This window comes from Budorcas taxicolor, chromosome 4 (assembly GCF_023091745.1).
Source record: "Budorcas taxicolor isolate Tak-1 chromosome 4, Takin1.1, whole genome shotgun sequence".
NCBI classification, from domain to species: domain Eukaryota; kingdom Metazoa; phylum Chordata; class Mammalia; order Artiodactyla; family Bovidae; genus Budorcas; species Budorcas taxicolor.
This window is the reverse complement of record NC_068913.1, coordinates 113,487,853-113,515,724: the sequence shown is the minus strand read 5'-3', so window position 1 is coordinate 113,515,724 and position 27,872 is coordinate 113,487,853. Positions and strand designations below refer to the sequence as shown.

The following is a 27,872-nucleotide window of genomic DNA, read 5'->3' as shown; positions in this document are numbered from 1 at the left end:
GCCCACTCCAGTATCCTTGCCTGGAGAATTCCATGGACAGAGAAGCCTGGAGGGCTACAGTTCATGGGGTTGCGTAGAGTCGGACACAACTGAGCAACTAAATAACAACAGGTGGTCTTCGCACTGCACAGTCATATTAATCCATCAAGGATCCATGTTCCTGAGAGCATGTGGCACCAGAAGGGACACACAAGACGTGGCCCTAGTTCTTGGGTAGCTTCATTTTTAGATCAGCTGCAGGATTTTTCAGTGAATGCTGGCTTTGCTAATAGCAGACACAAAGCCACAGAGCCCAAAGAGGTTTTATCAGATATTTTATTTGAAATGTAACCTGGCAATTTTATGGACATTGCAGGACGGTGCCTTTGAGTCCTCTTTGATTTGACTGTATCTCTCTGCATTCTTTAGTTGGGGTTGGTCTTAAGGGGCGGAGTAATTTTTTGTTTTCAAGAGGCAATGCGACGAAAGTCATTGTGTATGTGTGTAGAGATGGAATTAAGGCCTGAGTCACCTATTTGAAAAGGAAGTGGAGCCTGGCTGGGAAGGCAGAATAATACCCCAGAAAGTAACAAATTACTTTTTTTGCAAGATACAGCAACAGCATCCTCCAGGTCCTTTCTGTACTGGCCATGAGCTCTGGTCTGCAATGTGCTGCCAGAGCAGAAGTCTCTCAAGGAAGCCTGACACAGGGGAAGCAGAGTCTTTCCTCTCTACGCAGTACTAGAAACGCCCCACCGTCTGCCCGTTCCCAAGAGTCTACCAGCCCCAGATCCCGCGGAGGGACCTAGGACCCTCCCTCCCGCCATGGCTGACTGAGCCAAGGTGAGCACCCGACCCAAGGGCAGCGAGTCCAAGGGCGGGCTGGAGACTTCTGTGGCCTGGTATAGAAAGAGGAAGGGAAGCCCCGGGGCAGTGGCAAAGAATCCGCCTGCCGATGCAGATGGGGGTTCGATCCCTGGGGTTGAGAAGATCACTGGAGTAGGAAATGGCAACCCGCTCCAATATTCTTGCCTGGAGAACCCCATGAACAGAGGAGCCTGGTGGGTACAGTCCGTGGGGTTGCAAAGAGTCGGACGCAGCCGAGCGCGCACGCACACACATAGCAAGAGAAGGGCCAGATTCCACACCTTAGAATCTGGACCAGCTGATGTCACGGCACACACAAACTTAAGGGAGCCACGAGATACAGAATAGGTAAAAGAACAGGCTAAATGGAAGCAATAGATGGGAGGCAGGAGCTAAGTCATCAAGTGGCCACGCGCTTCTGCAGCATGGCCTCAGTTCCCTCTCTAGTTGGCCTGCACCTTTCCTGACTGCTGCCGATCTGACACCTCTGTGTGCCAAGCTCCATGCCAAGTACTTTCACAGTTTCCCCTTAAACCCTGACACGTCCAAGACCTAGCATCATTCTATGTTACAGATAGGAAAACTAGACTCACGATGATTAAATTGTTACGTCACTTCTTACGACGTCAGGACTCGCTAGGTCTGGGCCAAACCCATGCCCTACACCACTAAGCTGCACTAACCCACAAAACATGCCTTTGTGAGGCCCGAGCACTCCCTGTCCCCATCTCCCGCCCATGTGCCCCAACTGGAGGATCCTCTACTTATAAGAGTCTGACTCTTCCCAAGTCAAAGAATGTCCTCTGTGTAAAACCCTGTGAGAAGACTGCTTCCTTTGTAGGGTGAAGAGGGCAGGGTCAAAGGTTTCCACCAAGAGCAGAGAACACGGCGCTGACGGTAACAGAGTTCCTGGTCTGTGAGAACATTCTGGGAGAGTCTTACTTTTCCTCCCAGCTTCTCAGTGGTCCTCAGGCAGCTGAGGAGGACGCTTTATATTGTCTAAGAAGCTACAGTGTGGGATGCAGCTGGGGGTGGGGGACAGGGAGACAGTGTGTTCTGCTCCTCCTCCAGAGGACATGTAAGCGGAGTTCTCCATCCCATTTGGAATGAACAAATAAAGGGACTCGGGTTCTCTCTTATCAACCAGACTTTCTAAGACTGAGACAGTAAACATTTATTACTCCCGGGTAAGACTAGAGTCTGGTTCTGTCTGAGATAGCCATGGATACCCAAATATTTAAAAATGCTCCACAAAGAAGCCCAGCGGAGTCCCCCAATCGGGAAGTCTGCAGGCTGTTATTAATGGTGAGGGAAGTTCTGTAAAGCACTGCTAGGAAGCTATGTAAAGTAGCCAGAACCCGGCCAGGGTGTTCTAGTAACAAACACCCAGCATGAAAGATCAGAGTCATCTTCTTTCACTTTCCAGACGGTCAACTTCGTTTAGGTTTACATCAGCGGCGGAACCAGAGGTTCGTCTTACGGTGATAACGAAAAATCTAGTAAGGAAGCAAAGTGTGAATCTGGTTACAGTCAACAGCTGGATCTACTCCGCGAAGATGGTGCCTGTTGATGTGCGACAGTACACACTTCCTGGCCAGAGGGCCGACTGATGGAGCGCAGGTTTCCCAGGTTTCCTCCTTCCTACTGAGTCCAGTCAGGACGACCAATCCTCAAATACTGTTAAGGGTATGATTTGTCTCAGAAGCCCCTGCTGAGTCAAGGTACTCTGGAGCCTCTCTGTTGGACTTATCTTTCCAAACGGTCTTTTTTTTTCCCACTTATCCACTTTTGCATCTCAAGCAAACAAATTCTAATTTAGACCCGGCCTGGGTTTCTATGTGGTGAGAAGACTGTGGGAGGGAAAGGAGACCAGAAGGTACAGAGGCTGCACCCCTGGTCCGTTTGACAGTTGACAACTGGATAACCTCCACTTCTATCTTTCTGGCTTGACCCTGCCATTCCCTTTCACTCAGCTTCATGGTTCTTACCTCGTGGGTATGTGAACTCTTCACTTCTTGCCAAACTGTGGGTCCCGGTTGGCTAGAGTTCCTTGCAACAGGGACTGTGGGACCTCTCTGAAGCATTTCAATCCCCAGGTCTCTTTCATTAATAAGCTGTGTCCTCAGGAAACCTTCGAGTAAAAGAGGCTTCTCCAGGTCATTTCATCCATCACCACATCTAGTGCAGGGAGGGGTGCCTTCTCTGGCAAACCCTGGAGAATGTGCAAGTCCATTTCTTCAGAAGGGAGCTCCCCACACGGGGACAGCACTGTGACTCTTCTTCCTTTTCGTTAGGGACATGCAAACCAGAGCTGGATCTCAGTCTCGAGTTCCTGGCGGGGAGGTGGTTACCCGTGAAGCTGGAACTCGGGTTCTGAGATCCCCAGGACTCCCCAGTTTCCATGGTAGTGGATCCAGATCCTTGCTAGAAAACTCTTCAATCCAGTATGTCAAGGTTCTGTTCATCATCTCTTGGTGTGCTCCATACCCTTGCCTTCAGACTGTAAGTTATGACAGGGGACTAGGTCTCACACACATCTCTTAGGGCTCCTGTGATGCCTGGTGTTGTGAATGTCACAGAGCAGATATTTTATACATGTGATTATCCAGAGAGCAGCATGTTCAGACAGCACCCTCCTAGGAGTGAAGCTGGCTGGGCTGACACTTTTTCCTAGTGCAGTCACACTTAACTAGGCAGGGTGAAGTGTGCGCTGGGTGACGACGGGGAAAACGGGTCCTTCCCTTATCATTTTGTCAGGACAGTGTCTTGCCTAAATGCTTGCAGACCTCATCGGAGTCACCGTAGGGAGGTTCCAGGGAAACAGGAGAGCGCCAGAGGTACAAACAACTTTTCTGCCCAGGACTTGGGGCTTCTGCGCTCTCATCTTCTATCCCAGTTTCCAACCGGGTCAACAACAAATCAGACTGATTTCAGTCAAGTTTCAGCAAGAACTTCTCTGCCTTGATTTTGCTGTCTTATTTTGCTTTCCTTGGATAACAACCAGAGATAGAGATAGGATTTTGGCAGGAGAAGGAATGTACCACAATATGTATATTTTTTAATCCTAAAGGTTCACTTTTCCCCCTTCACCAGCCTCACAGTGCAGATGAAAATGTGAGATCTGTAAAGGGGAAGTGACCCGACTGCAAAGTCACTTAGGAATGGGACCAGGCTCAGATGCTGCCTGGTGACTGACCGACCCTTTCAAAGGTACACATGGTGGCAAATTTCCCCAGAAGCAACGCCGGCGGGAAGAGGTTGCCCTCGCCCCGTCTGGCGCTTAGCTCTCAGGGGTCTATGAAGCCCCTCAATCTGTCCATCACCAGGAGGGGTTGAGCAGGCAATGCCGGCTCAAGAAAGCTGCATTGTAACTGTCATCTCACTACTGAGGAAGCAAAAGCTGAGAGGCCATGGGCACTGTCCAGGACTCTGTAATGCTTCTAGAAGGTGCTGTAGCCTTTTCCGTTGATGATTGTCAGAATATCAGACACCAGGAATGGAAAAGCCAGCCTACTGGCTTGGAAACAATAAGGAAGAATATGACATATAAGTGGCTCTCAGGAACACGGTTCAGGCACAAACTCTAGGCTGTTCTATCATTTCTCTGGGATCTCTAGCTTTTAAAGCTGGGGCTGCATATCCTGCCTCCAAGTTCTTAACCAGGACCTTGGCAAAGCTTTCTAGTAGCTTAAATGGCAGTAAAAGCCTGGATGCTTCAAATTAAGCTGATGAAAGAATTGTTCTCCTTAAGAAGCTTTTAACATCAAGATTTTTGCTCACTCAGTATTAAACAAAATATATTAGAAGGATTACTCTGGGAGACCTAGGAAGGCAGTCTTGAGTCATCATTTTGGGCAGGGCAGGACACTGGAGCTCTGCTAGGGGAGCAGTAGCAGTGGGGAGGGCTTGGGCACTGGCTTCCAGCAGCCATCACACGACCAAGGAAGTGAGGAAGGTTCGGGCAAACATTCTCTGCCTCACGGTGGGCTTCAGTGCTTGGAGGCTCTTCCATACACCTGACTCTACATAGAGCTCAACCACTCTCAACTTACTAACCTATGATGGATCATCAGAGGCTGAACCTTGCTTTTCAACCTCTGCGACATTCTTCTAACTTCTGCTTCGGTCATATTTTTGAAAAGATGGGGAAGCTGGGCTTTCTTCCAGGTCTTCCTGGATTTCGCAACGTGGTGCTCTTCTGAAGTTCCGAAACTCAAGCACGGTTCTAGTCAAGTGTTCAGGACCCCACATTCCTCGACGTGCCAAGCAGTCCTTACCGCGGGGTGAGGGGTGGCGGGGCTTTCCTCTTGCCCCTACCCTGCCCACATAGATAACCCTGAAAGGAGACAGCTTTACAAAACCGCGCCCCCACTGCCTTCCCCATACCACTGATTGGCCTCCAGACCTTCGGGGTTGACGCCCAGGGCCGAGGCTTCCAGCCCGGGTAGGAGGGGCCCCGGGGGGTCCGGCGGCGGTCCAGAGGGGTCCCGGTCCCCGCCGCAGCCGCCCCCGTGGCCCGCGCGCAGGTGGTCCTTGAGCGTCTGCTTGTAGCGGAAGCTGCGGCCACATTGGGCGCAGGGGTAGGGCCGCTCGCCCGTGTGGATGCGCTGGTGTTTCATCAGGTGGTGCTTGCGGATGAAGCTCTTGCCGCAGTGCGTGCAGCTGAAGGGCCGCTCGCCCGTGTGCAGCCGCCGGTGGTTAAGCAGGTGCTCCTTGCGCATGAAGCTCTTGCTGCAGTCGGTGCAGGGATAGGGCCGCTCGCCCGTGTGGATCATCTGGTGGCGGATAAGGGCCGAGTGGCCGTTGAAGTCAATGCCGCACTGCGGGCAGGAGAAGGGCCGCTCCTGCGCGTGGCCGCGCTGGTGCAGCAGCAGGCTGATCTTCAGGCTGAAGCTGCGGCCGCACTGCGCGCAGCGAAAGGGCCGCTCGCTGGCGTGCGCTCGCCGGTGGCTGGCCAGGCGCGCCTGGTCAGCGAAGCGCTTGGGGCAGTCGGGGCAGGGGAAGGGGCGCTCGGCGCTGTTGTGGACCCGAAGGTGGTAGGTGAGTCGGGACGGGTGCGTGAAGGTCCTGGCGCAGTGCGGGCAGGTGGGGGGCATCTCGCGGGCGGGGGCTGGGGGGCCGCCGTCGGCCGGCGGGGGCAGGTGCTTGGGGCACTGGGCGCAGGGGGCGGCGTGCTCGCCCGGGGGGCCGCACTGGTGGGTCAGCAGGAGGTCCTGGCTGAGGCTCTTGCCGCAGTGGTGGCAGGAGAACACTGGCTCCCCGGCCGGGGGCGGCAGCGGGTAGGTGCCCAGCTGCGTGAAGGTCACTTGTCCCTCCGAGGCCTCGGCCAGGTCGGCGGCTGGACGACCAAACGGCGCCAGGGGCGCGGACTGCGGGCTCTTGAAGGTCACGTCCGGGAACGGCTCCTTAGCTGCGGCTGCTGGTGAAGCGAAGGCGACGGGCACCTCGGGGCACAGGGAGGCTCTGGCGAGGCCTTCGGCCTTGATGACCAGCTCTTCATCTGCAAGAAAGAGCTCAGGGTCACACCCGGCCACCCCCCGGGCTCCCTGCAGCTCTCCCGGGTCCCTGCCCGGCGCAAAGCAGGAAGTCAGCAGAGGGCTGAGACAACCACCAGGGTGTCTGCCGGGCTCGCGGTCAATCACCGGAGAGTTCGCTACCGAGCCTCTGCGGTGCTTCCGTTTGGACAAGGGCCCTGGCATCTGTCTCTCCAGTGACTTTCACTGTTTCATTACTGGCGCACACACTCTGAGGTGTTCTCTGTTGCCTGTTGTGACCAGGTCTATTTATCTAATCCTGTTCCTCCTTACTCTGTCAGATAAACCCCTCAACATAGTTCTCTGTCCCTTTATCTTTCAGGAAATACAGTATGCATTTCTGCTCCTGTATCTTCGCTCACCCTGCCCTCCCTTTTGTAGAGTGCACCCGCCCTTCCCAGCTTCCTAAGTCACACCCAAGCACTGGTACTGGTTTTGTAAGGCCAGTTCCAGCTTCATGTCCTTCTCAGGCTCTATCTAAATGCCTAGAGGATAACTGATGGAATGTCCTCCAGACTCCTTATGTCTTGTGTATAAGTTAAGTCATCCATCCCACTCACCCTTGACGTTTAATAATAGGCATGCCTAGTACTGAAATGTGTCCCTCCAACAAAACTTCTGGAAGAGCAGAAACTCTTTTTCTCTTTTGATTTTCCAGGGTCTAAGCACAGAGCACAAAAGATAGATAGGTTGCATTCAGTTGCATGAACCATTGTGTCTCCTCTGACCTTGAGATTCTCTTCTGTTCAGATGGCAAAATACAGATGGCGCTAAGTGTCTTAGAAGACAGGTGTTTCCTCCTGTCCTGGTTTTGTCCTTAGGGAGAGCTCCTCACTAAGACCCTCATTTGTGCCTTGGCTTGTCTCCCCTATCCCCATCCAGCTTCGGCCCTTTCTACGAGATCCTCCAATGTTCTTCTGCCCTTCTCTCCCCTCATACTTTTCATCCGTGTGCACTTCTTTTCCTTCCTCTGACAGTTCTAATTTGTCTTCACATTTAAGAGTGTGTTTTCTCACTTAAAATTTATCTTAGTTGGATTTCAGTTTCATTTCTTACTTGAACAAGCCTCCCCCCGCCCACTTTTCTTATTCCTTACCCACTTCCTTGCCTCCACAACCCCACTTCCTCTGCAGCTTCTACTCAGTAGTCTGACATACTCTGAGCCTGGGCGGCTTGGTACTCACCAGCATAGGTGCCTTTGCACATGTCACTCTCCTTGGGCTCCTGCGGGGCACCGACCTGGGTCTCTTCCTCTTGTTTAATCCAAGACAGAATATCTGATGTCGAAATGCCAGGCTCTGTTTGTGGGGGGGAGGGGGTGTGGGGGGAAGAGAAATGTCTTCAGGGCTTGACTCAGAAAGTGGAAATAATCATCCTGATGTGCTGAATACTACATTTTGCCCCAATATTTATCTCTAATTAACTATAACAACAAAAAAAAATCAGCCTTAAAAAAACAAAAACACATATAACATCCAGAGAGCCAATTCAAAAGGAAACCAAATGTATGAATCTTTCCATGATAGACTCACCTTGATTCACTATTTTTGGTGGTGAAAAGTGAAAGTGATAGTCGCTCAGTCGTGTCTGACTCTGCGACCCCATGGACTGTGGCCTGCCAGGCTCCTCTGTCCATGGGATTCTCCAGGCAGGAATACTGGAGTGGGTTGCCATGCCCTTCTCCATGGGACCTTCCCGACCCTTCAAAACAAATAAAAGTTTTATTTTGGAGATGACATCCTGAAATCACCTAGAAGCATGAGTACCTTTCATTTCATCAGCACACTTACTTTCAGAGTATTTTCACATTTTTCTCTCACAGCATTTTTATGAGATAAGGAAGCAGGGGATCTCCTCTCCATTTAAGTTAGAGGGGGCCCACAGAGGTTAAGTAAATTTCCAGTAAGGAAACATTTACAGTGAAACACCAGATTATCAAAGGTTTACTTTAAAATACAGAAAAAACAACAAACAAACAAACAAGACTGACCAAAAACTTTTTAAGAATGTTAATTTAAAAACAAATATATTATCAGAATTACAAGATCAGGTTTAAGCACACATCTGATTGCTCAGAAACATTTTTCAGGTTCCCAATTCCATGTTCTTTTCAAGACAGCACATTACTTTTGCTTATTAATGACACAGGTTTTTTTTTCCTAAACCCTGAGAGTAGGGAGAATAGTATTTGCAAGTTCCTCAGGCCTTGGGGATTCTTTTGGAAAATAAAAAAGAACAGCCTCTAAAGATTTTGCACATAACATGCCTTATTTGATCAGTACAGAAACAGCTGAGCTTGCTATTCCAGCCAAGGTCTATATAGCCTTTTTTGGCCTAAAAGAACAAGCTGGCACATTGACAGGGTCCGGAGAGTAAATTCAAGCTCTCTATATTATTTACCAAAAAAGCCTTGTATGCAGGTTATGGTTTTATTCCTAGTGAATGAACAGAACTCACTGTTATTGGTCAATGCCTTTTAAATCAGTTAGAGACTGCTTGGATCTAAAGGTATACACAAAGCAGAAATAAGAGGTTGGACAAGGCCCAACAGACTGTCAGGTTATGCAGACAGACAGGAGAATACAGGGTTCTATACACATTGTGGGCTGCCTTTCCTACTTTGAGCTACAAGGCTGAAGTGTACTAACTACAGTCCAACCTTATCTTTTCTTCCTCCAAGATTTTATAAATATTATACATATGTTTATATATTTTATAAACATATGTATATAATATACCTGTTAACTGTATTATAACATATGTATATAATATATATGTTAACTGCTTCACTCATCAGTCTTCTAAATAACGAGTTAGTGCTCTAGAACCTCCAAATGTGATTCAAGTGGTTCTGACTACTTTTTCTCTAGTGTATCATTATGAACTCATAGAATGCTATATATTTGATGAGTTTCAATCCATTGCAGTCATTATTCTTTTCTGAAACCATTTTTAAAATTGAGTATGATTAATTTACAATGTTGTGTTAGTTTCAGGTATACAGCAAAGTGATTCAGTTCTACATATATATATATATATATATATATATATATATATGCATTTTTTGTCAGATTCTTTTCCATTATTGGTTAATACAAGATGCTGAATATAGTTCCCTGCATTATACAGTAGGTCCTTGTTGTTTATTTTATATAAAGTAATGTGTATATCAGAGAAGGCAATGGCACCCCACTCCAGTGTTCTTGCCTGGAGAATCCCAGGGACGGGGGAACCTGGTGGGCTGCCGTCTATGGGGTCGCACAGAATTGGACACGACTGAAGTGACTTAGCAGCAGCAGCAGTGTGTATATGTTAATCCCAAACTTCTGATTTATTTCCTTCTCCCTAACCCCCACTAATTCCTTTGGTAACCTTAAATTTGTTTTCTGTGTCTGTGAATCTGTTTCCGTTCCAGAAGTAAGTTCAAGTCATTATTCTTTTCGATGCTCAAATTGTCCCTTTTTGGCTAGGGGGAGCCCCTTCAGATCAGTTCTATGTCTTTTCACATCATCAAATATCTAGTTTCCTCCATTTCTGGTATAACAAACTAGACCAGATTCATCTTGTATGTTTTCCACTCCAACCACACAATCAATAATCTGAGAAATGGAATTTAGAGACCATAATCTGGATGATAAGGATGCTAATTGTTAATAGGTTGTCACTGCTTCTAGGTCTTTTCAATAGGCAGAGCTATAAAATACCATTTAGAAAAACAAAATATAATGAATGTATATTAATATTTATGAAACTGCTTTAATACTTGTATCTGTTCTCTCTTATCCTGAGAATCTTGGTCCCAATAACACTGCATGTTTGCTTTATCTGAAGGTACATTTCAAAACTATACCAGTATTATTAACAAAAATATGGACTCAACTTAAGATTTTTTGTGGTATACAGTTTATTTTTCTCAGCATGTGTTTGATTTTGTATCTTATTTTTTTATGTAAAATATTTACAAGGCTCCAAAATCAAAAGTATAAAATACATTCAAAGAGATCTAGCTTCCATCTCTAGTCTCTTTCCTTGTGTAGGTAGCCATCCTCCTTGGCTTTCGTTTTAATCTTCCATACATCTTCATTTTTTCCCTCTTTAAGAGGCATACTACACCAACTGTCCTGGACCTTATTTTTTCCTTCACAATATATTCTGGGATGCGTGTCTGCAGCATTATACAGAGACCCTCCTCCTTCCTTTCTGTAGCTGTACCATTGTGCATTCAGCATCTCCCGCTGATGGGCATGTGGTTTCTTTCCAGTCGTTTGTTACAGTATTAGTCAGCAGCCAACCATAAAAGCTGAGGAGGACTGAAACACCAAGGCGGTTCTCCAGAAACGGGAGTGGCTATTGTTCCCGTCACTGGTTCAGCATGCCTTCACTGAACCTGGGGAACCCCGGGAAGGAAACCCGGGGTCTTCTTGAATAGTGATGCTAAAGTAAGTTCCTCCCGTCATTTAACTAACTAGATTAGGACAACAAAGTAAATATTTATTTTATTAAATAACTGGGTCTTAGCACTGCTGTCACTGAGTGCATGGAATACGGTTGTGCCTGCTACACTCGGTGGGAGTGGTGGGAGTGCAGGGCTGAGCACCTTTCGGAAGTGAGATGAAAGCAGCAGGAGACGGGAGTGGTCAGGGGGCCTCGTGCGTCACCTGCCTGGTGACAGAAGGGCGACTGCTGGCCCAGTCACAGGGGGACCTGGAGCACATCCTCACAGGCCTGGGGGACCCTAACAGTGGACACTTAAAGAGACATGGAATAAAAGTGAAATCAGAGGTTCATGCAAGCAGCAGGCTTTGGGGAAAGCTAGAGAAGAGAGAAACGGAAAATACTGATCAGGTAAGAGGAAATCAAGAAATGCTGAGGTTTTAGGTTCGAGAGGTGGTTAAAATAGAAAGGCAGATGGCAAGAAAATATAAAATTTTAATGTCTACGCTGGTTGAATGTTATCATGTGTGCTTTAAGCAGGTAGGGCCCAAGCTGTCTGAGAAGGAGCTGGAGCCTTGAGGTTCTGGGATGTGTACAAATGTATTATGAACTGAGTGAGTTGGAACTGATGCTGAGGTATGAATTCTTAAGCAGACAATGAAAATGCCTGGTACATGAAACTACCATTGGTAAAGATACAAAACTCTTTTTGCAACTTTTGTGAAGCAGGTATGGAACTGCAGGTGTAACACAGCAGGTGATTATGTTGTGTATTTGTGTACTAAGCGAAGTTTTATTTCCAGGGTAATTCTTGTCTGCATGTAGGCTAAACAAAAATAAAGAGTTTACCATATTGGGATGTCTTAGTCACTGATTTTGTTTAGGAAAAGATGGTCTTGCTGGACAAGAGTGACCAGTGACAAAGGAGATAAGGGCGATGGACCCTAACCAATGATGAGCAAAGAAGTCTCCTCAGGACTGCAGGTTTGGGAATGAATTTACTTTACTTTTCTAGAATGTAGGCTCAGGTCCATGGCTTCCAAACTAGAAGAAGGGCTAGATAATGGGCTTTTGGTTGTTATTCTGTTTGAACTTCTTAGTTAAGGCTTTTCTCCAAAGAATTCTAAAATACTGGAGTTCAATATTACAACTATCAGTGACCAAATAATGGCCACACACACACACACACAGCTGGTCTGCATTTTGGCCCTAGTAACAAAGAATTCCAGAAAATCTCAGGTTTATAGTTTTCTGCATTCTCTCATTCATTACTATTTTCTACTAATTGAAGCAATTTTATCTAAGATATGAGGCACCAGTGACTGCTCCCTGGAAGGAATAATAATTTCTTCATCAGATTCAGATAATGGTGACTAAGACAGAATATAAAATGAATTCCAAGATATTTGGACATAAAAAGGAGGGGGTGCCATAAGGTATCCTTACTATCCCCAAATCTATTCTACCTGTATGTATTTTTACTTAATTACAATGCACAGTTCTTCCTAAAGCTCTAAAATGGAGTAAGATAATAAATTATGGGCTTTATAAGAAATAAGGATAAAATCCAAACATATTTTAGAAAATTGTTTCTAAAAATACATCAATATTTTAATATGAACATACTGGTCTACTAACAAATTACAAAGTGTGTTAAAGTTAATTTTGAAGGGCCTCCCTGGTGGATCAGTAGTAAAGAATCCAGCTACCAATGAAGGAGAAATAGGTTCAATCCTTGATCTGGGAAGATCCCACATGCCGAGGAGCAACTAATCCTCTGTGCCGCAACTACTGGTCCTGTGCTCTAGAGCCCAGGAGCCGCCATGACTGAAGGCCGAGTGCCCTAGAGCCTGCGCTCTGCAACAAGAGAAGCCATGGCAACAAGAAACCCTTGAACCACAGCTAGAGAGCAGCCCTTGGTGGCGGCAACTAGAGAAGAGCCGGCACAGCAATAAAGACCCAGCACCGCCAAAAATATATAGATAAATAAAATTTTAAAAAAATTTTTTAACTTTAAAAAGATGATGATGTTAAAGAAGAGGACAGCTGCTTGCTCAATAATGAGAAGTTTTTCTTCTTTTCTTTTCCTATTAGAACAAGATGGGGAAATGATATAAACAGAGTGAAGAATAATCAATGAAAAAAATATTTGATTAGTCCCGTTTCTGAAGTGGCCCAGCATTAGTATCCACCTGGCATCCACGTGGACAGTCTGTTAGGCACCTGATGACCAAACAGTTAACACTATTCTCCACTGAAAGGAATCAGGAGGTTTTTAATGTGTTAGGAGAAGGAAAATCTAAAGTGGCCCCATGTCAACACAGCAGGCCTGAGACTGCCTGTCCTTGGAAGGCCTGCTCCCAAGGTTGGCCCCTGGCTGATAAGTAGTTCCCTGTGCTGATCTCAAGCTCTCCTCAATGTTAAGAGTGCCTCGCTGGGTCTCAGCTGTTTCTACATTGTGGTTCATGCTGAAGATCCACTCCCCTTCTGGGAGTCTGGAATCTTGGTACATGCCAGACAGAGGGGGCCTATGGGACCAGCCTTGGGTGCTGAGTCTCTGGAGAGCCTCTCTGGGAGATGATACTCCATGTGTGTTGCCACAACTTGTTGTTGGAGAAATTAAGTGTGGTCTATGAGGCTCTACTGAAAGGGGACCCTGAAGCTGGCCCCCAGTTCCCTCCAGGCTGCATCCTGAGCACCTTTGATCTTTGCTGATTTTGCTTTGTGTCCTTTCGCTGTAATAAATCTCAGCCCTAAGTATGGCTATATGCTGGGGCCTCTGTTCTCCCAGCAAATTACTTGAGTGTAGAAGTCTTGGAAACCCCAACAGAGTCAGGAACTTTTTTTTTTTTTTTTTATGGAAGCAAGTACTGGCCGGCCAGGGTGCTCTAGGTGCCGCGCGGAGACCCTCTGCACCCGTGCGAACACGGCGCTGTGCGCGGTGCGGAGCGTGCGGGCCGCAATCGGCAGCCTGCGCGCCATCTCGGCACCCAGTGCGCCCTGCTTGCCACAGCCCTGGGGACTGCGAGCGGGTACCATCCGGGCGCTGCGCACCGGCCCTGCTCTGCTATCGGTGCGGAAATTCACAGAAAAACGCGAATGGGTAACAACAGAAAATGGTGTTGGAACAGTGGGAATCAGCAATTTTGCACAGGAAGCTTTGGGAGATGTTGTTTACTGTAGTCTGCCTGAAGTTGGGACAAAGTTGAACAAACAAGAGGAGTTTGGTGCTTTGGAAAGTGTGAAAGCTGCTAGTGAACTCTATTCTTTTCTATCAGGAGAAATAACTGAAATTAATAAAGCTCTAGCAGAAAATCCAGGACTTGTCAACAAGTCTTGTTATGAAGATGGTTGGCTGATCAAGATGACTGACATTCAGGAACCCTTCAGAACTAGATGAATTAATGAGTGAAGAAGCATATGAGAAATACATAAAATCTATTGAGGAGTGAAAATGGAACCCCTAAATAAACTACTTTGAAACAACTTAATCTAGCATAGTTGTCTTAAATTAGTAGTGGATAGATATTTAAAAAGCAACTTTTAGCAAAAGAAATGACTTATAATAATGTTTCCTGAAGAAAATACCCCTTAATTTTCTAATGACTTCAGATAAACGCTGTGCATCTTTTCCACAGCATCCTGTGATTTTTAGGCTAGGCTCCAGTTATAATATTCAGAATTCCTGAAATTATCTCTGGTAAAACTAATTACAAAAATTATGTAATTCAAGGATAACATGGTTATCTTAAACCTTGTATGACACTGTAACTTGCTTACAGCTATCCTTGGATTTGGGTCAAAATTATCTTCCCACTAGAAATAACTGCCAGTGGAGAAAAATTTGTTAGTTGTATAGTGTCCAGTGAAGAATATTACTATCTTAATTTTGCAATATACTGTGTTTGCTGGTGCCATTTTTATACAGTGAAGTAACAGCCTTGCAGGAGAATAAACAATTTAATAATAAAATATTCAACTTCTTAATCATGGAAAAAAAAAAGAAAACAAGTACTGAGGCAGTACTGAAAGGACACAGGAGGTGGTTTAAAACTCAGTTGTTGACAATTTGAGCAACTGAAAGAAAGCAATTGAATTAAATGAATAAAAAGTCATGAAAATGTAATTAAACCTAAAAGGGGGAAAATATTAAGGGTTCTAAAGGTTAGACATGTATGATTTTTTTTAAATGCTATGTATTGATCAGTCTAAATTCTATGACTCCTATCTTTAAGTTCAGGTATATAACTAGGCTGGTAATTACCAATGCAAACTAAAATTCTAAAGAATAAAACCAGAGTATTAAATAAATTCAATGCTTACACTGTTAATTTTAAGTAAAAATATATTAAAGCATAAAAGGTGACTACCCACAAATGGAGTCTTGAAAACCAAGGTAAAAATAAATTGACAAAACGGCAGCTAAATGAAACTTTCAAGTATGATCACAAAACCAAATTACTTACACCATTTCCATTCATCCACAAACAATAAAATGACATACTCATTTTCTCTCACTGAGGCCTATGTCAGGTAACTAATAAAGCTGACTAAGGAGCCACTTCCAATAATGAATTTTTCTGCAATCAAATAACCCATCTTTACTTGTGATGTGATTTTAGACTCATTATTTATATCCAAGGTATAGAGATTAATAAAATTCAACCTGTTACACTGCCTAAATATAATCACCTACACATTCTTAAAAACAATGTGTGGCAGACATACATTCCTCAAAATTCAGAGAAAGTTCACTTGAGATTTGAGCATTTCATTGTATATAAAATGTGTATCACAAAATATATAAACAAATATTGAACTCTAGGTTAATTATATCCATGCCAAACTAGTTAGGAGGAAAGGTCTTGCTATTTGCACTGATTTTGAAATACACAGAAAATAGGCTGTATTGATGGACGGCCGAGGGACGCAGAGATGGCCACACATATAATAAGGAAGTAGAATAAAATGCCAGGGATAGAATCTTAAGTGACTGGTATCTCTGTGTTCATTGCAAAATCATTTTGACTTTTCTGACTGAAAATCTTCATAGTAAAATGCTAGGAAAAAAAATACCAGTGCATGGAATGAGGGTGGGTTGTCAGAGATATTCATCTCACAGAGATGTCTGGAGGATAAAATTTCTATCTAGCAAACAAAATCTGTATGAAATTTTTCTGGTAACAGGTGGGACTTGAGAGAAATAACAACTGAACTTGGGCTAGCAATCTTCCCCCCATAATATCAAATCGATGCAAACCAAAAAAAAAAAAGTAGGGGGAGTTAATTAGTGATAACTGGCTCCCAAACTGGGCAAAATCCACTTCACCCAGGTGGACATCATCAGGTCTGCCCTTTTCGTGCATCCCTGAGGGACCATGCAGACTCCCAGCCCCTCAACACTTCTGAACAGCTGGACACATGCTCCCTCAATACTCTCAGGCATGTGCTACTGACGGGTGAAGGCTTTGGACAAGGTGATTTCCAGGGCCTGCTGACCCATTCACAGTCTCCTTGCTTTAGGACCGAGAGCCTCCAGAAGCCCCTGCTTACCTCTGCTCCGAGCTATCACCTCTGACCAGGAAAGGGAGACAAAGGGTGGATCTCTCTTCTCCACTCACCTTCACTGGGGTCCGTGGGAATCCCGCTCTCCTCTGGCCCAGCCTGGTCCTCTGTATTACGGTCTCCTTCTGGCTGAATCTGAGATAAGACATCGGGTTGATTCATGGCATAATCTACGAGAGGAAAATGGGAAAGAGGGTATGACAAGTGATCAGTGAGGATGACAACTAACAGCCATCGAAGCTGAACTGAAGGCTGTGAGGCCCACAGTCCCAGGGAATTTCTTTGAGTCTAGCACATGGGTCCCCAAGGCATGGTCTGGTACCAGTCTGTGGTCTGTTAGGAACCGGGCCACACAGCAGGAGGTGAGCAGCCGGTGGCCAGTGAAGTTTCATCTGCTGCTCCCCATCACTCATATTACCACCTGAAACATGAGCCCCACCCCCATCCGTGTAAAAACTGTCTTCTTCCACGAAACTGGCTCCTGTTGTCAAAAGGGTGGGGACCACTGGTCTAGACCACTCTCCCCATCCATTCACCTCCAACCATGGACAGTGTCTATTGGGAAAGCGGTGGGAGGAGAGGTGATGAGTGAGAAAGGCTTGTATACCCCTTGAGCACCGACTGCCGCCTCCATGGAGTATGAACGCGTGCATGTCAGCGAGGAGCGGCAAGGCCCGCCGACTGCCGCCTCCATGGAGTAAGAGTGAGGGCTCCTCAGTGAGGAGGGCCGAGGCCCGCCGACTGCCGCCTCCATGGAGTAAGAGCACGTGCGCCTCAGTGAGGAGAGGCGAGGCCCAACGACTGCTGCCTCCATGGAGTAACAGTGAGGGCACTTCAGTCAAGAGAGGCGAGGCCCGCCGACTGCCACCTCCATGGAGTAAGAGCACGTGCGCCTCAGTGAGGAGAGGCGAGGCCATAAATAGACAGGACACCATGGAGACCACTGCAGCTGGCACACCCACACCCCTGAACTTCACCCTCTGTCCCCTGACTTGGCAGAAGGAGAAACTATGACTTCCTTTTTAGCAAGGGTGAATTGGACATCTTTGGCTTGGAACCAGAAATGTATGAGGACAGAGGGAAAATGAGGACGCTGGAGGAAAAGGGATTGCTCTGAGACTGCTCGGAGCTGCTGTCCCCTCATTCAAACGGTGCCAACTTAGCCTCACCCATGGAGATGAGAGACTCATAGTTGCCCTTCATGATATTCTTGTAAAGTTCCTTTTGCCATTCTTCTAATTTTTCCCATTCTGGAGTGGAAAAGTAGATGGAGATATCATCGAACGTCACAGGCACCTGCAATTATAACACACTGGGGTTAGTTTCTCTCACTGCAATTCAAGCACTCTGCTACATCACCTCTCCACTATATGCCTGCAGGCATGCTAAGCTGTTTCAGTCATGTCTGACTCTGTGCAACCCTAGGGCTGTAGCCAGCCAGCCAGGTTCCTCTGTCCATGGGATTCTCCAGGCAAGAATACCGGAGTGGGTTGCCATTTCCTTCTCCAACTATATATATGCCTACTAGTTACAAAAAACCTATGTGAGATGCCAAAAGGATACAGGGAAGACTTAAGACACAGATCTAACCTCCAAGAGTTGATGATGTTTTCACTGTGACAAACTTTAAGGCTGTGAGTTTTAGTCATCAATAGAGATAGGTACAAATGCAAAGCAGTATTTAATTCACAGAACAGAGCCTATAGTGGATATCCATGAAGTACGAGGCTTATCTTAAGCAGCAAGATTATAAATATACAGTTTCAGTCTAAAAGAAGCATACGACTATATTCAGCTTAATGACCTGGACAACAGATTTTGGAAACAGCTATAAAGAGGCTGGACTAAGGTGGGACTTTGGTCAGTCCTAATAGGTAGGTTATAAACAGACCTAACAGGAATGGGAAAAACACTTAAGCATGGAAAATTAGAGAACACATTCAGAGAACAATTATGGATTCTGCCTAGCTGGAGTCAAGCTGCATGAAGGGAATGGTCATAAGGAACCCCACCTTCCAGCATAATGCTATCTAAAGCTAGGAGCTTATCCGTAGGCAAATGGATATGTCTTTCTGTAGAGAAATCCAAGAGGGGCCTGGGGTATTAAGGTACCAGGTGTGGGCACTGTCACCTAGTATAAAGCTTCTCTACTTCTGCCATCATCATAACGCTCATTCTTCCTTCGCCCACTTGAGAGCTTTCCACAGTTTTATTCTTAAATATGAGTTAACTTTTAAATACCGTGACCACTGAGAAATCCTACAGCATGACCAAGATAGACTAAAATGTAAAGAGGGGGAGGATGAGTGTGGAAAAACTAGGCAACAGAATCTTTATAAAAACCTTACTAGTAATACCATAAGGATTTGAGAGAGATTAAATCCATAAAATAAAAACAGGATCCTATGGAAAAAGGAAAGAGAATGAGAAAGACTCCTGGTAATTTCGTATATATATGTTTGTGTGTATTTTTTTCTCCCCAAATTAAAAAATTCAATAAAAAGATACTCATCTTCATAAACTTCACATATCCTTTAAAATACAAAGGTCTATACAATTCTGTGAGGCAATTACATTTTCTAATTGCTTCATCTGTGTCATCAACCATAAATTTTGTTCCTTAGGAGCTACTAGCATCATAAACTACTCATTTCACATCCTGTTCAGCATCTAAAATCAAGCTGAGGGCAAATGTAGATGAACTCAATAGTCAAGTTTTTATCTAACCTCACTACACAAAAGATGTGTGAAAGCTTACAACAGAAACACATATGATAAAACGATGACAAAAATGAAGGATCAGTACAGGTTTCTGGTTCAAGACGGTGAACTAAACACACACGTACTTCCTTTCCCACCCAAGTTCCATTGAAATGACAGCAAGTCAGACCAGGAGGGACTAAATATTAGTAACAGTACCAAGAACGAGAAGGAGAGGGTGTGCCCCAGTCAGAACTTCTGATGAGTTTCTCACTGAGACCTAGAGGACGTGCGAGCGCTGGGGCTGGGGTACAAGGAAGCGGCGTCTCTGACAACGCACAGGGAAGGACCGCAGCAAGGAATGCAGAGAACGGCAAGCTCAAAGCTGGCAGAGACACTGAGTAGGAGTAACAGTGGCTGGAAACTGCAGTCTGAAGGTCTATCTTTGGAACAGTACGGCCCCCTCTCTTGTCCTCATCAGCCCTGGTAAAGAAGCATTTACCCCAAAGCTGAAACCCAGACTTCATCTCTAAAGAAATCTAAAAACCTGTCTGGAGACAGTACCCACACTGTCCCATCCACTGTACCCCATCCTGGTGTGGGGCTAACTCAGAGTCCTGCCTCACTCCTGGCCTCTTGGTGGGCCCCGCACTGCCTGTTTGCTCCTTGCATGGCACCCTGAAGTGAAGCCCACCTATATGGGGCATCTAAGGAGAGAGCCTCTCATGCAAAGGAAAGATCCTTTGGTTAAAAAGACTGACATGGTGGTAGAGAAAAATGCAAGCTTCCTCTAATTATCCTATTAATCAAATCCTTCACTTATAAATATGAACAAACAACCAAAAAAAAAAAAACTACAAAAAATCCTAGATTAAAAAATATATATTTAAAAAAAGATTACTCAATACTAAAAAAAGTAAAACTGGGACTTCCCTGGTGGTCCAGGGGCTGAGACTCCACACTCCCAAATGTAGGGGCCCCCAGTTCGACCCCTGGTCTGGGAACTAGATCCCACATGCCACAACTAAGAGCAGGAGCCGCAACTAGGGACTCACTGTAGCTAAATTTAAAAAAAGAAAAAAAGGTAAAACTGGACTTCCCTGGTGGTGCAGTGTTAAGAATCCAACTGCCAAAGCAAGGGCCATGGGTTCGATTCCTGGTCTGGGAAGATTCTACATGTTGTGGAGCAATGAGCCCATGGGCCACAACTGCTGTAGCCTGCACGCACTGGGGCCCACAAGTCACAACTACTGAGCCCCTGTGTCACAACTGCTGAGCCCACATGCCCTAGCCAGTCACAACTGCGGAGCCCAAGTGCAGCAACTACTGAAGTCCATGTGCCTAGAGCCTGTGCTCTAGAGTGCAGCCAAGAAGTAAAGCAAATGAATGAATGAATAAGCAAAATTAATAGCATCGAGATGAACACACACTACAAAAAAATCCTAGATTAAAAAAAATACATTTTAAAAAGCTCTAACACATATTCCCAGAGACATTCAAGTAGATATTGCATCCGTTAAAAAAGAAAAATTCAGGCTGCTTTAAAAAAGGAGAAAATAAATATTCTTTACAATTAAATATACAATTGTTAAAAGTCAGAAAGGCTGGAAGGAAAAGTAACAGAACTCCAGTTTAAAAGGTGAAAAATACGAAGGAAAAGTTAAAGAGACAAAGACAAGAATCCATCATCTGTCAAACAGTAATTCCACAAAGAGAACAGAAAAAAAAAAAATGTGGATGGGGGAAACAAAAGATTGTAAAAATAGAATCACAGAAGAAAATTTCCCAGAGCGGAAAATCAGTCTTCTGATTGTGAAAGGTGACACCAAGTGCCCAACATAAATTTTAAAAGACCTACACCGAAGACATAACAAGTACAAATAGAAGATAAAAGCTTCCAGAGAGAGAAAAAAATATATTTCTTACAAACAAGAATTGATTTGTTATTAAACTTTTCACCAATGGCATTTGATGTAATGAAAAAAAAGCACTGGTGCCTTTAAAACTGTGAGAGAAGTGGAACATTACTCAGCCTTAAAAAGGCAATTCTGACACCTGCCCTGACATGGATTGATCTTGAAGGTGTCAAGCCCAGGAAAATACTCCCTCACAAGGAAACAGATACAGTATGAGCCTGCCTAGATGAGGACCTGGAGCAGACAGATTCACAGAGACAGAAAGCAGGATGGGGGTCACCAGGGGCTGGGGGAGGGGGTCCTGGGAGGATTTATGGGTACATCACTAAAGTTTTGCAAAATGAAGACATTCTGAAGATGGATGCTGGTGATAGCTGCGTAACAAGGGAAATGTACTTCATGCCACTGAACTGTCTGTTTAAAATGGTAAGTATTTTTTCTTTCACCCCCCCTCCCCTAAAATGGTCAATTTTATGTCACACATATTTTACCACAATTCGAAAAATGAAAATTAAGAAACGATTTTTGAGGGAGAATTATTTTGAACTTGGCATTCAAAAATAAGGGCAGAGTAGGAGCATTTTCAACAAATCAAGGACATGAAAGTGTTCCTATGGCCCATATTTCAATCTAGTAAATCTTCTATATATTTTAATTTCATGAAGTAATCTTTGAGAGGAATCACATTATTTTATATACAAATTGGAAGTTTAAGAAGGACAGTTTAAATGTTATCCATTTACCCAGGTTAGACAGTAAGTAACTTTACCTTACCTTCTCTGCTATTCTTATGGCCCAACAGCAAGTTTAAATTACTCCAGAGAACTTCAGGAAGCACTCAGGTACACACACACCATACAGCGGGGAAGGTTCTCTCTCAGATGCTGCTCTGACCTTCCCGGCCACCTGCTCACCCCTGTTCCTTGAAGGGGTCTCCATCCCCTCTGTTTGCCCCCCAACCCACACTCAGTCTTCTATCCCCCGCTCTCTGCCCTGCAGCAGCTCTTGCAAGGTCCCCGGTGAAGTTGTCAAACTGCATTCACCATCCTCATCTTTGTAGACCTCTCAGCAACGTATCAGCCCACATGACCACTGTCCCTTGACCCTGTGACCCACACACTCACTGGCCGCCACTCCCGCCCCTGGTGCTTGGTCCTGGGACTCGTTTCTCCTGCCTCTCCACCTTCTCTCCCGAGGTCATTGCTTCTGGCTTCGTGACTTATGATACAATCTGCATGTCAATGATTTCCAAATATTTCTCACCTTTGAGCTTCAGAGACCGCTTAGCAGCACTCCTGAACATATCCCAGGCATCTCAAACACTGCCAAAGGGGCACTAATTTCTTCCCCACCTCCATATATGCCAACACCATCCCCCCAGACCTCCAAGTCAAAAACCTGAGAGTCCGTGGTTAAGAGCACTTGCTCTGGAGCCAACTGCGTCACAATCTAACCCTGCTATTTATATTTACTGACTGTATGAGCTTGGGCAAGTTAGACTTCTTATGAAAGTAACCAAAGTACTTACAACAGTAAGTGCTCAGAAATTATCATGCAGTAAATTTACATTATTATTGTTCCTAACTCCTCATTCCCTAATTCCCATCAGGAAATCTTACTGTCAATTTTACCATCAAAATGTCCTGAATCTGCCCGCTTATCTCCCCCTGCACTGCTGTTACCCTCAGCCAAGCCACTCTTGGCCCTCCCGCCCTGACGGCTGCCTTAGGGTTTTCTCCCTGCTTCTGTTCTTACTCCCATGAGCCATTCTCCAGGTAGACGCCAAAGAGATTCTTTCGGAATATAAACCAGATACAACTCCTCCACTTAAAGCCTTCCAACCTTCTCATTCTAATTCAGATAAAGACCACATTCCTCACCTCGGTCTCCAGGGCCCTACACTGGTGGTTTTACAACCAGAGTCGCATGTTAGAATCGTCTATGGAGTTTTAAGATCAATGGTTAGGCCCCATTCTGAACCTGATAAGTTAGAACATCTAGACATGACGCCCATCAGAATTTTCAAGGTCTCCCAGTTGACTCCTGTAGAACCAGGGCTGAAAAACCCTGCCCTAAACGAGTCACCCCCGTGTCTCTGGACATGCACTGCTTGTTCACGGCACACCAGCTGGTTGGCCTTTTTCCTTCCTCTTGGTGTTCCAAGTTTGTGCCTTTGGGACTTTGCACTAGGTATTCTTTCTGCCTGGAAGGTTCCTGTTCAGACCTTCTCCCAGTAGGGTCCCTCCTGTCATTTACTCTTAGCCTAAATACTTTACTAGACCTTCTCTGACATCCAATCTAAAAAAGAAATCACCAGATAACACTCTTATTTTTTACTGAGGCACTTAAATGGATTTATTTTGTTTGTTTGTAACGTCTTTCCCTCTAAAATTTAAGCTTCAGGGGAGCTTGCATGAATTCTTCACTGCTGTGCCTTCAGGAACTAGATACCAAGCAAACAGTATGTGTTCAAGACATACTTGTTGAATGAATGAATAAACAGGCATGTTTGGAAACTACCTGCCTTTGTCTTCCAGAGCTCAGGGAATGGCGTTTATTTCCTGTTGTTTTATGGGCTATTCCCTCCGGAGAGGCTGGGCCCAAGCACTAGAGCACACCTTGTAAAGGGTGAAGGACAGGCCCCCCATGGATCCTAGCCACAGGCAGCCCCCCATCCTTACACCAACCATTTGACTCTACATCTCATTCCTCTGTCCTCTTTTTTTTAAAACCAGAATTCCCAACAAATTCAAATTGACTGATTTCAATGCTATTTAATTTTGTTTTCGATCAAGACTGCGGCAGACAGGTTAATACAGAAAAAAAGTGACTTGGCGGTAATGGGTAGGAGAAAGAAAAAAAAAATCCATCTGCCGGATAGCCAGCTTTGGGCTAAGAAGAGTCTTCCAGTCTGAAGTCTGACATTTCCCATGATCAAAACATGTAAATTGAACATGCAATGCTTCCCAAATAGACAAAGAGCCACTTCCTGGTTCCTTCAGCCTTCACTGATTGACCAAGACCACCCGTTACTAACAGTCTAAGGATGAGGGGATGACAGAGGACAAGATGGTTGGATGGCATCACGGACTCAATGGACATGAGTTTGAGCAAGCTCCGGGAGATGGTGAAGGACAGGGGAGCCTGGCGTGCTGCAGCCCATGGGGTCCCAAAGAGTCGGACACGACCAAGCGACTGAACAATAGCAAGGACGAGGGGTTGCACTTCCCACGCCAAAGTGCAAGGCCTACCTTTGGAATGTCTCCTTTGATACCCGGGGGCAGCCGCAGGATCCAGAAGTTCCTGTTCCTCAGCAGGTTCTCCAAGTTCTCCAGCCGCCTCTGCAGCAGCCCATACTCCTGCAGCAGGGTCCCCAGCACGGCCCACTTGCCCTCCAGCTGGTTTCCGAGATCCGCCACTGTCTTCTCACAGCTGGCCAGCTTCTTCTCTGCTGTCCCCGTCCGGCCCTCCAGGTGCAGCAGTCGCCGGCTGTGGACTTCTACCTTTCTCTCGATGGCCTGCACGGCTGCTACCACAGTCCACAGGGAGATGGCCGCGGTCTGCAAGTGAGCTTCGTTTGCCGCTGGGGCTGCGGGGAGAGGGAGCGCCTGCAGGGAGGTAAGGCATTCGGAATCCCATTCGGAAGTCTGTGCGCAGTGGGGAGACGGGAGGAGACACTGAATGTTAGAAGGGGCCCTAATCCAAAGCACACCAGATGAGCACTGCTTCCATGGCCATTTGTGATTACCCTAAGTACAGTTTTAGTACTGCCTGCTTAAGCCTCATCTTTGTGGAGCTCAGTGGCACCAAACGCCAAGAGAACTCAGGGGTGGATGAGCTAAGACAGTGACCAGGTGAAACTGGACCAAGCAGCGGCCTGGGGCATTCCCTGGGGTGGACGGCCCTGAGCCAGCCCCCCAGGGGCCAGGCTGCAGTGGCATCCTCTGCCTCCGCAAAAGCTCGAAATGCACCAGGATCTCTCCAGGTTTCACCGAGCTCCGTGCCCTCTGATAAACCCCTTCCTTATTGACTTAATTAAGCTCCCGCCCATCCACCACCTGGCTGACAACCACGGCCACACCATGAAATAGTAGTTGAATAAGCTATGAATGTTGCGTGTGGAGAAAACACAGTGGCTCTTTTCTAATACTTGCAGGTTATAAAACCGAAGGCAGAACAGACTTGTTTAATCTGATCCACTTTGTGTTACTCCAGAGGGCAGACAGAACTAGAACCAACATAGAATTTTCGGGAAGGGAAACTTTGGTCTGTATGAATGAGTATGGAACTAGGTCTTTCCAAGAAAATAACAGGCTCCCCCCTCCCCTGCTCACTGAGCATACTTTGAAACATGAGTGTATTTTTTTTTTTAAATGAAATTCCTACAACGAAGAGGAGGTTGGACGAGGATATCTCTGCAAAGCCTTCTGGCTATGAATTTGATAACCTGCTCTCTGGCCACAACCTCTGATCTCTCTGGCTCCCACGAGCTTACTCTTCTTTCACCTGCTCTGCAATCCCATTGAACCCTTGACCCTTCCATTTGCTTCTGGTTTACCAGCCTGCTCCAGGCTTTGCTTTCTTCCTTGGCTGATCATTTCAGCTAACTTCAACCCTTCACTTCTCTTTCTGCCTCAGCGGCTCCGCTAACTTCCAGCTTTGAATCAATTGTTCTTATTCTCTGTTCCTGGAAGGAGGCTGGGAAGCCCAAGGAAACGAAGTCGCACAACAGGGTAAACTGGTGTCACCACACACCCCTGGTCTCTAAGCTCAGCAGGGACACTACACTGCCTGGTTCCCACCATACTGGCCATTATAAGCTCCTGGCCCTCTTCAACTTGCCGTAAAAGCGCTTCTCAAGCTAATGAGCACATCTGGAGATCCCCTTAAAATGCAGACTCTAACTCAGTAGGTCTGGGAGGAAAACTTAGAGTCTGCATTTTAAACAGGCTCCCAGGTGATGCCAACACTGCTGGTTCAGGGATCACAGGCTGAGCCTCCTGTTTGCTGCAGGCCCCCTGCCTCTCAGGAGATGACATGGCCTCCTACTTTAAGAATTAAGAGTAATTAGACCCTGGACAGTGGGAATGGGGGGAGTCTCTCTCAACTTTCTCTTCTTTTTCTTCACACTCCTCACTTCAAATTCAGCAGTAGCTTAATATATATGCTTTCTTCTTTCCTTCCCTCAGGAAAAAGATTCATCCCACTCAAAACCTTGGGCTCTGAATGCCACCTCCTTCCACATTTTAAAATACGCTGATCTTATCTCTTTTTTATAGTCAATATTTCAATCCCTCCTGAGTCTTCTCCATGGGACCTGCACTGTTCAATATGGTAGCCACGTGTGGCTACTGAAAACCTGAACTGCCCTCATTTCAATTGAGATGTGCAGTGAGTATAAAATACACACCAGGTTTTGAAGACGTAATATGAGGAGGCGTATGTAAAACTTCATCGATAATTTCTTAACACTAATTACACAGCGAAATATTTTGTAGGCACGGGGCTAAATAAAACATATCATGAAAGTTCATTTCATCTGTTTCTCTTCACTTCTAAAAAATGTGACGACTGAGAATTCCCAGCCGGCCTAGTGGTTTGAACTCTGTAGCTTTCACTGCAGAGGGTCTGGCAAAAATAAATAAATAAATAAAACAGTGTGATTACCAGAAAATTTAAGGTTATCTATATGGCTTCCATTATATTTCTATTGGACAGGGCTAGCATAGACATACGATCGTCTCTACCATATTGGAAAAACAAGATCCGAAAGGGAAAAAATAGGTCTCCTCTGCTCTGTCCCCAGCCCCATTGCTGCTGCTCCCCTTTTCCTCCTCTCACTTTGCAACTCAGTAGGCCAGTCTGGCTCCTGAGCCATTACAATGGCTGAACTTGGGGTGCGCAGAGGCTTCTTAGCTGGCAAATCCTGGGCCCCCCTATCCAGTCCTGGTATTGACGCGTCCCTGGCTGGTTCTCACGAGGCTCTTGTATGCAGGGACGGTCTCGGCCAGCTCTGCTGGCTTAGTCATGGACAGAGCCGGCTTGGCCCCGCGGCCGGCCGGCGGTAAACATCCGCGGGATGAATAAACACGCAGAAGGTAATCCCGCGCTCGGAAACCAGCACTCGGCAATCCCGACAGAGGCCTCCTGTGTGTCCGGCATCCCCCGACACGCGCTGGGCACTGGGGATCCCTGCGCTTCCGCGGTCCTTCAACACACCTAACTGTTGCCGTCACCCCGCATTTGTGGCTGCACGAGGCTTGGGGTGGGGGTGGAGGTGTGGGGGTGGGGGGCTGCAGCGAGGGTGACTCTTGTGGGGTCCGCTCCCAGGGCTGGAGAACAGCTGATGAAAACATCAAATCAAGCCACCACCCTCCCCTGCCCCCGCGTCCTGCAGCGGGGCTGGCACCAGGCGGGGGGATTGTTTCTGAACTCATCCCTCCCATTGGGGTAAGAGGCTGTCTCTGCTGCAAACCTCCAAGCGGGATGGGGAGCCGGGGACTCGCACGGAGGTGCGGAGACCGCACGAAGCGGAGAGCGAGCAATCCCAGACCCGCGCTCGGCGTCGGGGTCCCCCCCGCTCCCTGGCCCTCCCCTGCTGGCGGGACCCCGAGAGAGGTGTCTTCTGCTCAGTCGTCGGGGCTGCGCCGAACTCCGGGGCCCCGCGCCTGACAGGAGGCCGGCTCCCCGCCCTCCCCCCCGCCTCCCCTCGGGTCCGGGTCTCAGAGCCCGAGGCGCCCCGACCCTCCCGGGCTCGCTGCGCTGAGCGCGGCGCGGGCCGCCCTTACCGGAGCGGGGGCCGCCTCGGCCATGGCCCCTGCGCTGTCCGGCCCGGAGCCGGAGTCGCCGCTGCCGCCGCCGCCGCCCCACGCAGGCC

At 46.6% G+C, this 27,872-nt stretch overlaps 1 protein-coding gene across 1 annotated transcript; it reads right to left on the bottom strand.

The window, feature by feature from the left end:
• Positions 1-313: 313 nt before the first annotated feature.
• On the bottom strand, positions 314-27,872 carry ZNF398 (zinc finger protein 398). Its single transcript, XM_052638652.1, has 6 exons — positions 27,784-27,872; positions 24,247-24,642; positions 17,549-17,675; positions 16,436-16,549; positions 7,565-7,678; positions 314-6,346 (listed from the first exon to the last, which is right to left on the bottom strand). The coding sequence occupies exons 1-6, from the start codon at positions 27,805-27,807 to the stop codon at positions 5,199-5,201; spliced, it is 1,923 nt and encodes a 640-aa protein (XP_052494612.1). The 5' UTR covers positions 27,808-27,872; the 3' UTR covers positions 314-5,198.